Source organism: Daphnia pulex, chromosome 12, assembly GCF_021134715.1.
Source record: "Daphnia pulex isolate KAP4 chromosome 12, ASM2113471v1".
NCBI lineage: Eukaryota > Metazoa > Arthropoda > Branchiopoda > Diplostraca > Daphniidae > Daphnia > Daphnia pulex.
Window position 1 is genome coordinate 2,145,731 of NC_060028.1, and position 17,900 is coordinate 2,163,630.

Here is a 17,900-nt window from a genome sequence, read left to right on the forward strand (position 1 = left end):
TTTTATCATTTATAATGGGATTAATGCTTCCCTAAAGTTATTGGCAATACCTACCCCCACGGAACCTTATAGTTCATAACGCTTCCAAGCTACCCGTTTACGACTCCCTGGACAGCGACTTCATCCAATCCTACACCGAGTTCTCATTGGCCTCGCTTCTCTTCTACAGCATGAAGGAGACCGCCATATCAGCACTTCGGAACAAACCTCTCTTAATCCTCTCAATCTCTATATTCTTCCAGAAAATCTAATGAAAAAAAAATTGTATTCCAACTGGCGTCGGACAAAAATCAATCTAAATATGGAACCACTGAACCAGTATGGAACGCTCTCTACATTAGCAGAATTTAAACACATTCACGATCTCTGTTCACGATACAGATACAGACAAAAGCAGGATTTTAACAGATTCAACAGGGTCATTGATGGATACTAAAATTTATTGCCTCTCTTCAATACCGATTCTTAGAACTCTACACCGTTTGAGATTCTAATATTCTATATACCCGTAGTAGAATCACACTAGAAATATCAAAACGTAAAGAAAGTTAAGATCATTAATCACTCAAAGAATTATTGCAATTTTGATTTCATAAAATCTTTCATGAAGGTTGTCAATAAGGACACTTCATCGACAGTGACGGCGTTGTAAAGGGACGCACGTATCCCGCCGACAGATCGATGGCCCTTCAATTGAATCATATTTCTCCTTTTGGCTTCATCCAAAAACTGTTTCTCGAGATCTTCGTTGCCGTTTTGAATACGGAATGGAATGTTGACGCGACTACGAACGGAAGCGGGGACGGGGCAGCTGTAGAAGCCGCTAGAATTATCGATTACTTCGTAGACCATTTGGCTTTTAGCATTTGAACGTTGTTCCATGACCTTTACACCACCTTGGTCTGAGATCCATTGGAAAACCAGTGCCATAACGTAGAGACTGTGAATCAATACATTGGAGTAATACAAACAAAACATTATTAATTGAATCCTATTTGAAAATATTAATGCTGGGAATACTTGAAACATGGAGGTGTGTTGTGCAACGAGTTTTCTTTGGCCATCACCGAATAATTGAGCACCGAGGGACAGTGAACAGATTGTTTACCCATGAGATCGTTACGGATAATGACTAAAGTCACACCGGCTGGGCCAATATTTTTCTGTGCACCAGCAAATACCAGAGCAAACTGCAATGCATTTAAACAAGAAAATTAATTAAAAACTGGAAATCTTAATAACAAAAATTGATAACAAACCTTTGTTATGTCAAAGTCTTTTGTGAGAATATTGGAAGACATGTCAGCTACTAATGGAATTCCATGAGTATCAGGAATAAAATTGAGTTCAATTCCATGGACAGTTTCGTTGGAACAGTAATAAAAATATGAGACATCTTCATCACGATCCCACTGAATCTCATTGGATGGAGATTTGAAATCAGGTTTAAGTTCAATCACACGACCATATTTGGAAGCCTCTTTGGCAGCTTTTGCGGACCAAGTGCCTGTGTTGAGGTAGACAGCTTTGCCAGTGGAAGGCAAGAGATTCAGAGGAACAGCAGCGAACTGGCCTGTGCCACCTCCAGCCATGAACAATATTGTGTAGTCTGAAGGAATGTTACTATTGAGAAAAGTAAAGGATCAAACAAATGTTTACATGCTTTATTTTATATACTGCTAGTCTTACAGAAGCTGTCGAATATTTTCCTGTGCATCAGTGACGATTTTCATAAACTCTGGGGATCTGTGACTCATCTCCATAACACTGATACCCGTTCCGTGATAGTCCAGCAGTTCTTGTTGAACTTGCAACAAAACCTAATAAACAATAAAAGAATGAAATTAACTGTGTCGAATGAAAACAAACAACTGTGGCTTACATCTTCAGGTAACTTTGACGGACCGGGACTAAAATTGATGATTTTACTAGACATTTCGTGGACCGCCAAAAAAAAGAAACTAAATGGAACCAAGTCAAGTGGGAGGCAACACTCACAAACCGCACACAACTTATTAAAAAAAGAGAGATGACATTTGGTCGTCGTTTTGTTTGTTGATGTATCGTCGGCGATAAGCCTAGATGGGGTAAAATTGTAGTCAGAAGGTGGTGCCACCTATGAGTAGTCAAACTGGACACTCGGTCGGGGGGGAATAGCCATCGTGCCGGCCGAGGTCATGTGGTCTTTTCGAAGAGTTCATTGAGTGAGATTGGTGAGTGCAGACACACATAGTCACTGGGGCTCAGAGGGCAACGAGTCTCGGTTGAAAGCGGATGATTGTCAGATGATTGGGCGTGTACAACACTTTTATTACAAGTGTCTGTGTGTTGGTGAATCTAGTTCAATTATACCAGAGAGTGTCTGTGTTGTTTTGTGTGTCTTGGAGTAGCCGGAAGACTAAAAGGTAAAGACAAAACTTTTATGTTTTCCTCTTGAGTAAATAAATAAAAGTGATGGAGGGGGTACCAACTGTCGTGTGTGTGCATGCGCGAGTTGATTTTCCCAAGGCCAAAACGAGGTTGAAAACAAGCGAAAGTGAAAGCCTCTGTGATCTTTTAGCATGGCGAGCTGACCTAGAAATAAGAAAAGGTTGTGAGCTGCCAAACGAACGTGTGTGTGTTCCAATTTGTTGAAGAATTGATATTTGCCCACCCAAAACTCGAATCGTCGTCGTTGAAAAAAAGTATAAAGGTCAAAGGTAAAGATTGGTTCAGGGGTGCGGTCACCTTGGAAACGTGTGGCGCCCCGATAAAGTGCCGACCAATCATTGGGCAAAGAAAAAACAACTCTCAAAGATTTCTTTTTTTTACCTCTGCGTTCGTGTGTGTGTGCAGGTTTGTTTCGAGGTTGAAAAACAGTTTTTCAACGGGATCAACACACACACGAAAAAAAAGCACGTCAACGTGAAACACACGGGTAACAAGAGACAGGAAGGACAACGGTCGCACAACACTCTCGGCTTACTTTTTAAAAACATTTGGAGTGTCCACCAGCGCCGCCGCCGTTGTGACGGGAAACATTTGATCGACGGCATTACGTCAAAAAACAGAAATCCGATTCGGCGGATGCCGCCAGAGTTGTGTGTGGAATGCGTCCAAATTTCGCCTCCCCCAGAGAAAATAAAATAAAATATTTTTTAAAAAAGGCCTTTGAACGACGACACCATTCTAAAAGAGTCATAAATCTCAACCCAAAAGAAGAAGAAGTAGGGGGCCATATAGTATCGATTGGTGTAGGTAGCGATCGATAGGTTGCGGCGGGGTTGGGTGTAGGGGGGAGTGTGTAAAAGGGGGCTTAGGTTAGGTTACGCTTGGCACAATGTTACCTTGGAAGCTGTTTAGCCCAAGCCAAGCCCCCTGCAGCAGGTATATTATTTTGTGCGCGCAGCAGCTCTCTCTCCTTCTCCATTCTCCTTCTCTCCCGGTTTTCTATCTTTGTGTGGCATTCTCTCCCCCTTCGGAAAAGAGGGGAGAACGAAAGGTCGGATAAAAATAAGTAGGCAAGCCCCAAAACGACAGAGAGGGCGCGCTTGGCACAGTGTTACAAGGGTCGGAGTGCGGGACAGGTCGTGACTGCGAGAGGCTCTGCTGTTTTCAGTTTCAAGCTCCGCCTCCTTTTTCACTCTCTGCGTGTGTGTGTGTGTGTGTGACTTTCCAAATGGGACTATTTTTTCACGTTGATTGCAACTGATTACACACATTCACGTTTGTTGGGTGAGTTTCACATTTCTTGAATATCTTAATTGAATTGAATGACGGAAAAAGATGTCACGTTTAACGGGTGGCCATCTAGTAGTGGCCTGTTTACTCTTGTGTGATTCGTTCCTTTTTCTCTTTTTCTCCCCACCACCACCACCACATGACGAGAATAACCCAGAAAAATCGAGGGGTCGAGAGAAGGTCGACTATAACTATTATATTTGTTTCCCCATTTTTCCACCGAGGGGTCGTTTTTCTGACCTTTTCCCTTTTTTTTCTCAAAAATATCTGGTGAAAACGTGTGTGTAGTCTCTTATAATATGAACCCGTAACCTTGTTGTTTGTTGGGAGGTGGGTGGGGTGAGGAGGGGGGGGGGATAGAATACAAATGGCAGGAAGGGGAGACTAAAAAAAATAAAAATTTGTTTACCGACCGGTTTTTCTTTCAAAAAAAGATTCTTACAACAACCCCCCCCCCCCCCCTTTGGTAAAAAAATGTTGAAGGGTGACAAGTTCAGGAAACGGTTTTCCACCCCCCAACCAACTACAAAAATTAACCAACACCGGAAATACTTTTATTTATTATTTATTCTTTTTCTCTCAATCGATTTTTATTTACAAAATTCAAATTTTTCTTTTTTGGGAGTTTGGGTTGTGGGGGGAGATGGAAGATGATGGATGCGGGCCGCGTAATTTTGGTGTATTCTGCTGGCCCCGATGGATGCGGGAGAAGCACCTCTTCTCTATCTCTACCCCATTTGGGAATAATCAAAACAATATATTAAATATCTCTCTCAAAAAAAGATGTGTGTGTGAGTGTGGAGGAGAATATCCCTCGGAGCGCCACGACGGAATAATTCAGCGCGCGCGCGTTATCGACCGCCGGCGCTCCGCTTCATCCGGGTTCCGCGGAGGTCGTCAGAGGTTCGTGACCTTTACAAAAAGAAGAAAAAGAAAATCCTCCCTTTTTTTATTTTCTCCCGCACGCCAGATGAGCAAAATGATGATGTACACCGAGCCGGGACCGGAGCAGATATATAGAAGCAGATGGTCAAGTCGACCGAGCTGTTGGAAAAAACAAAATTGCCTCCAGAAGTACAAGTCAAAGTCATAAAAAAAAGAAGGAAAGAAAAAACAAAACAATCATACCAAACCACCTCCATCACACACACACGACGCGTTATATCGGTGCAGGGCGACCTGAACGAGATTTAATGCCCCGTGACCGGTCGGTGACCCCCGGCCAACCTTTTCGACCATGTCGTCTCTTTTTTTTATTTTATTATTTCAAAAAGGGGGAAAAAATAACAAAAAATTCTTCTTCTGGTTACACACACACACACACACCTGTCTAAAGGTAGAAAACTGGTGGTACCAGAAAAACAAAAAAACGAATTTTGTTGGAAAAAAGGTGAACGCTAAAAAAGACCTGCTTTTTTTATTAGTATTATAATTTCTAAGGATTTATTTCGTCATCCATTTCACACTAAAAGAAAAACATCTTTTTTATTTTATCTTTTTTTGAACTCACGAACAAACGGACACGCGGGACGACTTTTTCTTTTGTTTGAGGGGGGGACGGTGAACCCGGGTCATCGATCGGCAGTCAAAAGGGGGTGGAGTCACGAAAGCTCGGACAATGAAGGAAAAAAAAAGGGAGCTAGAAATGTGTGCACGACAAATGAAATGGTGTGACGGGGGGTAAGAAGAAGATGGTGGAAATGTCATTAAAATCCAGGCGATGATGACAGATGCCATTTTTGCGGGCGGCCCGGCTTTTTTCTATATAATGAGACATTTGCTTCTTTTGATCGTTAATTCGTAGCTTCAGGTGCTACCGGCGTTCGTTCATGCGCCTGCTCTCTCCCTCCCCGTACACTTTTTGTGTACGTGTAACTGGCGGCGGTTTTATTTGAAGTTGCAGGGGTTTCAAAAATGATTTAGTCCATTTGGCGTGTGATGTTGTGTCGTGACCTCCAAGAATGACTTTCACTTTTTTTTTCTTTTATTCGGGACGACGTTGCCATTTGAACCGGTTTGACCTGTTTGATGTCACCATCTTTTGATTTAAAATCATTTAAAAAAATAAAAAATCGTTCGGGAGAAATGAATTTTTGGGTTTTTTAAAAAAGGGGGTTGAATTCGGGACAGAAGAAAATTTGTAATTCCAGTCGATCCCCCACAGACCTAAAAAAAATAGTCAGCTGGAGGTTTTTATATGTTGTTTCTGGGTAAACCGGTTGCGGTAATAGCGACCTGAAAAGCCCTGCCGCTTTGACCTAGTTTGGCCCAATCCACCATCAGCCGAGTTCTTTTTTTTTTCCAAAAGGGATCACCAACTTCATTGCCCCCAAAAAATAACCGAAAACAAACTTTTTGGTCGTCCCCAAAGGACACAAACCGTGGGAAGAACTGTCCTCTCTCTCTCTCAATTTTTCCATTTGGCCTTTTTTATTTTTCTTCTATTATTTTACAACCATCGAAAGAAACAAATGAAAATGTTTCAACTTTGAAAAAAAAAGCCATTTGGTCACTCGGTCAAGGCTCTTTTGTGATTTTGTTTCATTCAGGTGCCACCGTATCTCGATGACATTCGATCCAGTCAAATAGACTAGAAAATAATGTGATTGCTCATTATTGATGACGATTATGACTTGTATTCAATAATGTCTGATGATTAGACTTATCATCACAAGAACAAGTGAATCATTTTGTCAACCAATTGAAATCCCCTCTAGTGCCAGTGACACAGATATGATTTGTTCTTTCTTTTTTCTCCAGGGACTTATCACGCAAACTTTATTCTTTTTTCGTTCGGAACGAACCCGATAACCACGCTCACGCACATCACGGTCATCCTGTGTGTATGTGTGTGCCTGGCCAACTTTAATCTTTTGGCTAAATTTGACTTTTTCGAAATTTATTTTTTGGGGAAAATTGGACTTTGAGGTTCCGACTACGACGGGTAGATGGCGTCTCGGTTGGAATCACAAACGCTCACGACAATGTCGAGATGGACGAGTGGGCGGAGTGCGAACCTTTCTCGACCAATTGATCAACTTTTTTTATTTTATTTTCCAGAACAAATAAAGACGTCGTCGTCGATTCGATCCAATTAACTTTCGAATTCCTAGATTGTTTTTTTCTTTCTTGCTTGGTAGCCGGGTGAGTCGTGACTAGCGACCTGTCACGACAGCAGGTCGTTCATCAATACGAAAAAAAAGCCAAAAAAAAAACTAAACAAACAAAAACCTCAACACAAAAATGGGAAATGGCTTTAGGCTAATAGATAAAAGATTATCCGTTTAACGTTGTGGAAATGGGATCAGCCTTAACTATATTTTTAACTCAAAAAGGGGGGCAACTCACGGCTGCGGTCGATCGCGCGCGCGCACTCACAGGTGTTTGATTGACGAGCGGGTGATTTGAAAAAATTAAACTTTTTCTAAACAAAATTCAACAGCAGCAGCAGCAGCCGGATCTCCTTTTCATTTTTGAGTCTTGTCTCCTCCTGTTGGAAATGAGGGACATTTACGAGTTGCTCTTTAACTTGCCCAACTGCTGTTGAACTTTTTTCTCTTCAAAATAAAATAGACACAAGTCAATAAAAAGAAAAAACAGGAGGTTCTTTTTTTTTCCTTTTTTAAAGAAGAAAAAAGGAATGTAATAACAATGATTGTAGCAGGGCACATCTGTCGCTTGTTCCTATGGCAACAAGAAGCAGAAAAAATCACGGTCTGCTACCCCCTCTTGCTACACACAATTCACGCCCAAATGATGTCGGCAGCAGCAGCAGGTCTCCGATCTGACGGTATATTTTATGATAAGTTGTTTATTTTCTGCGGCAGTAGCCTACCGAAATTTTGAGTTTTTTTCGGGAATGTAGCGCAACCCGTTTGAGGGGGACCCGAAAAAATAGAAAAAAAAGGGCGAACTAAAACCCGGGAAACCGTGACGGACGCCATTTTCTTTCAGTGACATTTACAAAAAACTAAACTTGCCCGGTCATCGCTGCTGCTGCTGCTGCTGCAGCACAAGAAGTCCTTTTAATGTAGACACAAGTCGTGACCTGAACTTTGTTTGAACGGATTTTTTTTACTTCTTCTCTAAGGGATGTCTAGTGGGCTGTCAACCCTATCGAACCGTGAGCTTTCTTTTTTGACTTCTTCTTCTTATTCGTTTGCAACCCCCCGAAACCATTGCCCGGTGGTCATATAGCCTCAGTGGTAGTTCCGGCCCAGTAGCTTTTCTCCTCATTTCCCCCCTTCAGATAGATTCCCAGCCGTCGTATTATTATTTTTTCTTTCTGGTTTTTTGGTCCTTGAACCTCTTCTTCTTCTTCTTCTTCTTCTTCACATTTTTTGGTTGTTCTTTTGCTGGACGCTCCGTCGTGTAGCGACGTCTATTTCTAGACCGGAGCCCGTCACGGCCGCGTGAGCAGCTCAAGGTATAATCCATTTCTCAGGTACATAGCGGGCGGATGATGATGACCAGTCGGTTGAAACCTCTGGCCAACCTCGTCATTACACAAGGTGGTGGTGGGGGGGGGAGAGCGAACGAGTAGTAGCTGAGCAGCCCCCGAAAAACTTTGGGAAAAAAGAGAAAAAAAAATTCATTTCTCTTTGATTGGATGAACAGGTGCCCGGCCGTGCGGAACTTGAACCCTCGGCCCTCTTTTTATTATTATTTACGATTTTTCATGTACAAAAAGAAAGAAGAAGAAGAAGAAGTCTAAAAAGTAAGTAGTAGTAGTACGTTTTCCAACAGCTGTTGCCACGCCATCTGTCGTCGGATTCCTACCGTCGATGGGAAAGAAGAAAAACTTTTTTCTCCGTCCACTTTATTATTTTTATTTTTCACGCTACTACTCCCCCGAAAATAGTCTAATCGGCAAATCCAACTTTTTTTAAAAAACAAATCTTTTAACTTTTTTTATCAAATGTTGGTAGTAAAGGTCATAGACATTCCTCGCAGGTCAAACGTCCATTGTGTCGGGATAGAAAAATAAAACTACAAAAGGTGTTGGCCTCTCTTACAAATAGAAGAAATTTCCCCCCGCGTCCATCTGGCGTGTCAATGTGAGAAAAATGAAAAATTCTTGTAGTAGTAGTAGTAAGGAATGGATGTGTGACAAGGAGCTTCTGTTGGGGGTGAGTCAGCGAAAATGGTTGTCTCTCCTATCAAAAGATGCAATCAACCTGCGTGTGAGAGACTTTCTAGAGGAGGCGGCGATGGTGGTGGTGGAGGAATCATCTGCTTTTCTTCTATTTTTCTTTTTTTTTTTACGGGTTCCGCATGGTTCGCTTCTTGTGAGCTCGGGAGCTGCTGGAACAACCCAACCGGCCGGCCACCACATGTGACGCGGGGTTCACGTTCCAGCAACAGGGTCAGCGCACTGTTGTCGGCCGCGGCTGAGAAGACACGGGAGAGAGCCAGGTGGTTGGGCGGCCAGCAGCGGCCAGTAGCCAGTAGCGCCGTGAGCACCACACACACACACGCTCACGTTGCGAGTCACTCAAGAGAGAGAGTGTGTGGTGCGGTTCACAGGCGAGCGGGAGAAAAAAAACACCAACAGTCGCTGACCAGGTCGCCATCAAGACGGTCCACTCTGATCCGTGTCTCTCTCTGCTCTGCTCTTATTATTATTTAACACGAATTATTTTGTCGACTACACCGGGAAACAACTTTATCAATCGACTGTGTTGTTTTTGGTGGTGTTGTGTCAAAGTTGGTGAAATTTCCCAATCAGAGAAAAGGTAAAAACAAACCCAAAAATTTAAATCAAAACTTTGGATTTGAACTGAATAAGTCCAGGGGAGTTCGTGACCGATTGGCATTGATTATTCTATATTTAATTTCCCCCCTTTACTTTGATGATTATTTATTAAAAAACTGTTGGAAGAGAAAAATAAAGTGTGTTGTGCCGCAAGCAACAGGTGTCGCGCTCTCCTGGAAATTGAGGAAAAAAGGTTGGTGGGGGGGTGGGGTGGTTGTTTCGCTCGGTTGCCCAGTTGTTGTGTTGGGAAAAAAAAAGGAAAGAAATAATATTGAAAGGAACCTCTTTTTTTCTTTCTCGACTGTCTTGGTGGTGGCCATTGGGGTGTCAAGGTGAGTCCGTTTCTCTCTCTCCCCCCACGTTCGTCCTTGTTCCACACTGGACAACATTCGGCAGCAGCAGCAGCTACCTTTTTCTTTTTTCCGAAACCTTTTATTATTATTATTTCCACCAAATTTTTTTATGATGAGGTCTCGGTTCTCCTTCTCCCAATTTTTTCGTCGTTTTGTGTTTGGTGGGATTTTTTCATTTCAGAAAAAGGGGAAACAACTCTTATAGCTTCTTCTTCTTCTTCTTCGTCGGGGTTGTTTATTGTCTTGTCCGGCGTGACCGCATCCCCCCTAGCGCGTCCTTTTTCCGTCCTCGAAAAAATAGACAAAAAAACTTGTTGTGAATATCCGGTTGAACTTTCCACCGGACTCGTTTCTTTTATTTCCAAATAAATAAAAAAACATATTTTTTTTGTTATCAGTTTTTTCTTTTGTATTAATTTTTTTTTGATCCCGATTTTTTTTTTCAGATGATGATTGGAGCGTGAACCGGTCGATTTCCTCGTTTGTGTGTGGGCGAGGGTCGTGAGAAGATTTTTGTTGGGTTTTTTTTCCAACCGGCAGCCATTAGAAAAAAAAAAACGGGAGAACCGAAATTTCGATTGAATTAATAAGAAGAAAATAAGAAGAAGAAAAGAAGAAAGGCCAAGTTGGTGAAATTCGATTCAGGTGCCACTGGATGCCGATGAGGATGGACACGTCCACTTCGGCGATCAGCCTCGTTGCGGGGGACAAGACGCCGCGTGGAGCCATGGCCCTCTCCGTCGAGTACTGCGTCGTCTGCGGAGACAGAGCCTCAGGTGAAATATTTTTAATAAAATCAAATCAACCCGAACAAAATTTGAAAATTAAAATTTTTGACGAAAAATTTCAAATAGGGCGCCATTATGGAGCCATCAGTTGCGAGGGCTGCAAAGGCTTTTTCAAGCGCTCCATCCGGAAGCAGTTGGGCTACACGTGCCGCGGCGGAAAGGATTGCGAAGTGACCAAACACCACCGCAACCGGTGCCAGTACTGCCGACTCCAGAAATGTCTCTCCATGGGCATGCGAAGCGATTGTAAATAATTGTCCATAATATTCTTTTTTCTATTTGGTCTATTTCACAATGAATTGTCTTTTGGGTTGAATGGACAAATGGCCGATTTGAATGCGTCATAATTCTCAATTTTTATATTTTCAATTGTGTTGACTCTCACCGTCCAGCGGTTCAATCGGAGCGGAAGCCAGCCGGCGACAAGAAATCCGAGTCGCCGTCGTCTCAGCTGTTGACGTCGGCCAACTTTCTACTGCGCGGCGATCTCTCATCGGCGGCCAACGCCGCTCTTTCAGCCTCTGGACAAAACGTTTCATCGCCAGGCCTCCTCAAACGTATTAATCACCTTCATTCTTTTTTAATATTTCGTTCAATTGACCATTGAATTAAAAAATTCGATTCTAAATTAGCCTTTGCATGGAACGCGGATCTCAGCACGTTGGCCAGCGTGGTGACGTCGTTGGCCGGCATGCGCTCAGCCGAGGCCTTTGGCGCCGTCAGCGCCAATGCGATGAACCATCGAGGAGCCTCGCCGGCCGATCGACCCGATCGTGGAACCATCAGCGGCAATGCTCTCGTAGCCTATTCACACAATCATCACCACCACCACCACGAGCGTGGTGGTGGCCAAAATGTCAAAATGGAGGAGGAAGATGATTCGGATGACGAAGATTCGGCGTCGACCACCAACGACGAAGCCGCCGTCGCCAACGCACTTCACTTGGCGAAAGAAAACCTCATTTCAAAAGCCTTTGACACCATGGCCAAGGTAAAAATAAACTAAAAAATTTGACTCGAATTGACGCAATTTGTCGCAATTCTAAATTTGGAAACGTTGTAATTGCGATTTCGCCCGAGGTGCGAAATTAACATCGTCTGCTCAATAATAGAATGGCCATTCAGACACATGGTGGAATTCACACACACAGTTTAGGGATAGAAAATTGTCGTTTCGATAAGCTTTATTCGAGATTTCGACACATAGTAGATGACCTCGTTGAATTGTTTGGCCAGATATATTTGTTGATAATCAAGTGGAACATTCTGCCCATGCTTGTTGAGCCATTATCCACTCTACGAATAACCTGGGGTTATTAGTTGAGCTCCATTGAAGTAATTGGGGGGACTTCCCTTTGAAAAAAGAACCTGTTTTGTGTATGTTTTTATTAGAATGCAGCTCACATGATTTCTCTTTTCTTTTTCCTTTACCTTTGACTATTGTTTCTTGGTCACACAATGCAAACTGTCGTGCCACCCAAAAAGCTCATTCAACGTCCAACACCTGTTGCACATTGAGATGTTTGAACCTGCTGCTGCTCGTGGCTGGGAAATAATGTTGGACGGAAAGCTAAAATGAAGCCTTCTGTTACTATTTTGTTTCTTTTTTAACATGATTGGCCCATAGAACATGAATGGTGGGGACACGTCGAGCACGGGAGCCGATTACGAAGATGACGGCCTTTACGAGTTGGATGGTCCCCTACTGTCTGACGGCAACGTCTCGTTCCAGCTGACTACGCCGTCACCTATGCCCGTCTTCCTCAATGCTCATTTCATCTGCGAGAGTGCCTCGCGGCTCCTGTTCCTCTCGGTACACTGGGCACGATCCATCGGCGCCTTCCAGCTGCTCTCGTCCGACACTCAAATCGAACTCGTTCGCGGCTGCTGGTCCGAACTCTTTGCCCTGGGCATGGCCCAGTGCTCTCACATCATGTCCCTGCCGGCCATTCTGACGGCCATCATCACCCACCTTCAAGCCTCCGTCGCCCAGGACAAAGTCTCTGCACAGCGAGTCAAATTGGTATGTACAGGCTCCTCTTTTTTCTTCTCTCCTTGAACCGAGAAAAGAAGAAAAAACCTTTCACCAGAAGAATTATTAACGACCGTTCATCTCTCTCCATTGTTTGCCCAGGTGACGGAGCACGTTTTGCAGTTGCAAGATTACGTCAACACCATGTCCAAGCTACAGGTCGACGAGCACGAATACGCTTACTTGAAAGCCATCGCCCTCTTTAGTCCAGGTAGAGAAAAGGAAAAACGATTTTGATATCAAAAGAGAATTTTTCATTTGTGTCATCGTCTTATTTTTCAAATCTGTAGATCACGCGGGGTCGACTGGCCGTCAGGTGGAGCGTTTCCAGGACAAGGCTGTCAAAGAATTGCGGACGTACGTGACGCAAACGTGGAACGAAGAGGCTGAGGACCGATTCCCACGGCTCCTGTTGCGGCTTCCGCCGCTCCGCTCACTCCAGCCGGGACTGATGGAAGAGCTCTTTTTCGCCGCTCTGATCGGCACCGTCCACATCGACTCGGTCATTCCCTACATCCTCCGCATGGATTCGACAGAGTACAACGGGCAATTCGGTAAGAAAAAAAAATGGAACACAACTAATTCTTAAACCGCACCTATTATATGACGTAAATAATAATGAAAAAAACCGGTATTCTCACCCGCGAGTTTTTCTCTCACATCCGTCACTTAAATGTGTTTTTCTTTGGAAATGAATAGGCGGAGCAATGGCTAGCCCAAGTCCCCGAGGCCAACAGTCGTCTTCCTCTCCATTGCCGGGCAACCATCGAACGCAGTCGCGCTCTCCAGCCGGCCATTAATAACATTTACAAGTTGTCCCGAACACCTCCCACGTACAGTTTTTTTTGTTTCTACTTTCAAATAATGAAGAAAAGAAAATTCGATTGATTTTTTTTTCCTCCCACCCGACAATCGAGCCTCCTGTTTGTCTGTAAAAAAACTGGATCGATGTGAAATGTGTGCATATATTATACCACATTTATATAGTAAAAACCTTTTTTTCTTTCTTCTTTTGGGTGTGTTTCAGAGTGATCCAGACGAGTGAAATACTATATACGCAAAAGTGTTCGTGTGTGTGTGGCTGTTTAATTATTTTTGTTTTCTTTCCCTCAATAGAAATTCAACTTTTCTTTATTTTATTTCTACGAATGGATCATCACTTCACCACCCTTTGAATATATGAAAGACAACTTGCACTCCTGATTCATTATTTATATATATATCTATCCATTTCCGCAAAAGAAAAACAGTGAAGGTGTTTTTGTTTAACTTGCAAAAAGAAAAAGTGCCTCTTTTTTCTCTTCGATTTAGATGGCCTTTTTTTCCCCTTCTCCTCCTCGATTGATTTATTATTATATACAGTATGTTGTGTTATATATCTAGTACCAAGGACAAATCCTAAAAAAAAAGAAATCTTGGAAAGAAGCGAAAAATTATGTTTTTTTTTTTTTGTGTGTTGGTGTGTGTAAAACTTAACTCTTATAATTATATTTTACTCCCTATTTTTGACGTGGTTGTGTTTCCTTAATTTCACTCCTCCCTCCCACCTCACCTTTATTGACTTTATATAACGACCGAGATCGGCAAAAAAAAAAAAAAAAAACAATTTATAAATAATCTTGACGCAAAAATAAAAGAAGAAAAACCGAAACAAAAATCTTCACGTTTCCGCACTGCCTAGTAGCTCTACATCAACCCAGTTTCCAAAAGAAAATAACCACAAACAGCACGGACATTATTTAAAAAAAAGAAAGAAAAAACCCAGGATTTATATATATATATACATAGAAAGAAGAAACCATTTGTAACTGCCCACCACCACCATCCTTTCTCCCACCTTATACGTCAGCTGACTGGCTGAAATAATGGCTGCCGCAGTTTTATTTCCTTTTCATGTCTATTTCGAGTGTCGGTATTTTTCTATAAATACAAAATTCCTTTCTCTTGGATGGATGAAGAAACAAACAAACGATTAAGTGATGAGTGTCCAGGGGGGGAGGACTTGAATTGAGTTTTAAAAAAAAAAGCCCTGGCAAATAGAGCAAGCAGCAAGCACGTGAAATATTATTAATATAGCTAGATTATACAGTGCATCATTAATTATTTTTTGGAAAAAGTTTAATTTTAAAATTAGGAACGGCACTTTTATTTTTAAATTCAATTGGACGAGGCATCTGCTGGTGCTGGTGCTGCAGCTGGCGGTTGATTATAACTGCCAAAAATATTGCCGCCATTGGCGATATAAGTGCGGTAAACATTGGTGATGAACACGGCGACGACGAGGAGGACTAAAAGATCGTCGACAAGGCCCAACAGGCCAAAGGCTGCTTCCGGTATGATATCGAGCGGTGAAAGGAGGTAAATCACACAGCCAATCACGAGAAGGCTGACACGAAGGCGATACAGGTAAAGGAAGCCTCCTTCTGAAAAGACTTCGCTTAAAATGTGACGGAATAGAACAGGAAGCTCGCGAATATTCTCCCAGAACTGTTGGGAAACGATTAGATTATTACAAGACGTGTTATTTAAAAAATAATAATGATTTCAAATGAAATATACCGGTCTGGGCTCGCCACTGTAGCGACGATTGTAGCTATTGATTTCACGGATGAAAGTGGTTAAATCTGGCTCTTCATCTGACCCGCTGGCGGGATTCAATTCATTCTCGCTAAAACCTTGAAAGAGGATCGTAACCTGAAATGAAAAAGACATCTGTAACTCAACTGCATCCCATCTGGCAGCATCTGTGTGACTATATTCACCTGCTGTCTGCAAACAGGGCAACGGACTGCCCCTAAAAAACTGCCATGGGCCCTGTAGGCAAGCCAACACCGACCTGGAAATAACAACAGGCCTGTCTTTAATAATTTTGACCAAAAAAGAAGAAAAATGTTGACTTGACATGAAGGTTTCACACTTACAGCAAAAGATATGGCCACAGTTGGTCTCCACTTCATACTCAATGTCATTGAGGCAGACAGGACATTGATTCTGTTGACCGTACCTTCTTCTTGGTTGGACTTTATGAATTACATGCATGTCACACTTAGCGTAAATTTCATTTTTATTAATAGACAAGGAAACTTTTGGTACCTCTCATGGTTTCACGAAGTAAATTCACATTTTCCCTCTCCTCAGGATGGACAGTTTGTTCTCGTCTCTCAGACCTTAATGGTAACCAGAGTGCCAACACATCAAACACCACGAGCAAAGAAAAACTCTGTTACTTTTAATCAACAAACCTCATCATGTAGTATCCAAAAAGAACGAGAGCGATCACACAGGCGAGTGTGATGAGAATGACCTCTTCACCAACACCTTCGATACTGAACAACGACATTAGCATTTTACCCTGGAATATCACACCAGGCAGTATTTGTTTTGGTTTTTTATTGCTCTAGTTTCTAGTTACAAAACTTGTGATAACGAGTGGGATATTATTTGACTCGTCCACCAACGTTGATGCATCGTTAAATTTCAACGTCCACCATATCACGTACACATTTTCTGTAGCAGACGAAAATAACAATTTCTGTCATCACTCTACACAAAAAAATATTGACATGCCAAAACACGCCCGTCGATTGAAATATTGAGAAGCCTCTTCTAGCAATACGGGCAATAAAAAAAATGCAAATTTATTATTCGATCGTATTTTTAATTGACAACATTCACAATTTACTACAGCAGTCGTTCATTTTTAATCCAAACTTTTTTGCCTTCCGTAGGGAGCCGTATGGTTTAAAATTAATCCATTCTAGTAACAGCAGTTGTATTATATAGACAATTGACTTCTCCGTCGAAAGCTCGGCATCAGCCAAACAGCAGATGCAAGAATATGCATGAATCACAGCTTGGCAATCCATCATGACTTTATGGAAATTCAGAACGGTATATGATTGTAGGCATCAAGCCGCCATCACACGACCTAACCACCTCTGCTGTCGAAAGTTCAGTGACTTGACAGAATATGTTTGAATTATTCCCGAAAGCAAAACGTTCGACACAAATCGCACAGCAAATGCAAGGTGTACAGCACACTATCCGTTCAGCTTCTTGAACTTTTGAATCGCGTATAGATATTCACAAATCCAAAACATGACTTATACACAAACTTTGTGAACCGAATCAAAAAAAGAGAAATCAACACATCTCTCTCCATAACATTGGACTATATTTGCATGTTATAAATTATTCATGCGACTTGCGATCGAAAAAGAGAACTCAAGTGGCGTGTCGGAGCGACATCTTGAAAGACTCAATTTGTCGCCGAACGCGGGAGACCGAAATGAATTGATACCGCGAACGCCAAACTATTGCAGCAGCAGCTCGTCAACGTTCAATCTACTTGGGCAAAATAAATTAAAAATGAAACATCAAAGATTTTGAATACGGTGCTATACTGAGAAATGAAAGTATTTATTATAAACCTCATTTTGTTCCTGGAAACATCCGCAGACACCTTTTCAAAGTTCAACGTGAAGCATTCATCCAGCACAACGTGTAGTATACTGCTTTGATGATTTCAGAAATCCATCCGTTATAGTCTGATGATTACTTACTTATGCATGTATTGTTGTTAATGGTGTCATTGGGTTCTTTGGATTTCGTTCAAGGATTCTTTTTCTTTTCATTGTAGTTTTTTGAATGCTGTGGGGTAGTTTGGCCATCTATTGGGAGTTCTGGGAAAGACGATATGGGAGCGCAATGGTTTGGCGCTCCTTTGATTTTCATATAATCGCAGTGAGCATGTATAACAATGACCACCTTTCAAATTCTTTTCAGGTCAGGTTTACCATCGTTGGAGAACATCAATAGCAATTCCATGACCATGATTCTTCGACTTCCAAGTAAATTCTTTTATTGTCCGACTTATTCTCTTCTTCCCCCCGTTGAACATCACAAAAATGGCCGATGACTAGACGGTTTTTTCTTTCCCATTCTAAAGGTCAACATTTCTGACAAGCACCTTATCGTTTTATAATAATTATAGTAATTATCCTATAATCATAGCGTGACAGAAATTAAATTATTATTATTTAATTTTTTTCCGTTTACGTTATGCCATTCATTAAATTTATTAGTATTTTCTTTTTCGCCGACGTGGCATTCAATACCTTCCGTACATGGGTGTTGATGGTGGTCTATGATAATTCATTTTTTAAAAATCATTTCATAATTCCATATTTTTTAAATTTGGCGGGCATTTGTCACAGAATCTTGCCATCGACAATATTTCCGACTTACTCTAT

At 42.0% G+C, this 17,900-nt stretch overlaps 3 protein-coding genes across 8 annotated transcripts; 1 reads left to right on the forward strand and 2 right to left on the reverse strand.

Moving 5' to 3' along the window:
- Positions 1 to 422: 422 nt before the first annotated feature.
- Positions 423 to 2,154, reverse strand: LOC124209398 (phosphoserine aminotransferase-like). Its single transcript, XM_046607356.1, has 5 exons — positions 1,883 to 2,154; positions 1,690 to 1,820; positions 1,260 to 1,623; positions 1,021 to 1,190; positions 423 to 940 (listed from the first exon to the last, which is right to left on the reverse strand). The coding sequence occupies exons 1-5, from the start codon at positions 1,934 to 1,936 to the stop codon at positions 574 to 576; spliced, it is 1,086 nt and encodes a 361-aa protein (XP_046463312.1). The 5' UTR covers positions 1,937 to 2,154; the 3' UTR covers positions 423 to 573.
- Positions 2,155 to 2,265: 111 nt separating this feature from the next.
- LOC124209397 (orphan steroid hormone receptor 2-like) lies at positions 2,266 to 13,844 on the forward strand. 6 transcript variants are annotated; one of them, XM_046607350.1, is made up of 9 exons: positions 2,266 to 2,405; positions 10,275 to 10,604; positions 10,683 to 10,862; positions 10,994 to 11,173; positions 11,249 to 11,607; positions 12,244 to 12,639; positions 12,751 to 12,859; positions 12,939 to 13,202; positions 13,348 to 13,844. In XM_046607350.1, the coding sequence occupies exons 2-9, from the start codon at positions 10,484 to 10,486 to the stop codon at positions 13,446 to 13,448; spliced, it is 1,710 nt and encodes a 569-aa protein (XP_046463306.1). In that variant the 5' UTR covers positions 2,266 to 2,405; positions 10,275 to 10,483; the 3' UTR covers positions 13,449 to 13,844. The 6 variants fall into 6 exon arrangements, with proteins under 6 accessions (XP_046463306.1, XP_046463309.1, XP_046463311.1 ...); XM_046607353.1 differs by having other exon boundaries at positions 11,009 to 11,173; XM_046607355.1 differs by lacking the exon at positions 2,266 to 2,405 and adding an exon at positions 3,356 to 3,714 and having other exon boundaries at positions 11,009 to 11,173.
- Positions 13,845 to 14,670: 826 nt separating this feature from the next.
- On the reverse strand, positions 14,671 to 16,229 carry LOC124209399 (E3 ubiquitin-protein ligase RNF170-like). Its single transcript, XM_046607357.1, has 6 exons — positions 15,891 to 16,229; positions 15,742 to 15,815; positions 15,570 to 15,668; positions 15,411 to 15,484; positions 15,208 to 15,342; positions 14,671 to 15,135 (listed from the first exon to the last, which is right to left on the reverse strand). The coding sequence occupies exons 1-6, from the start codon at positions 15,992 to 15,994 to the stop codon at positions 14,806 to 14,808; spliced, it is 816 nt and encodes a 271-aa protein (XP_046463313.1). The 5' UTR covers positions 15,995 to 16,229; the 3' UTR covers positions 14,671 to 14,805.
- Between the last annotated feature and the right edge of the window lie 1,671 nt (positions 16,230 to 17,900).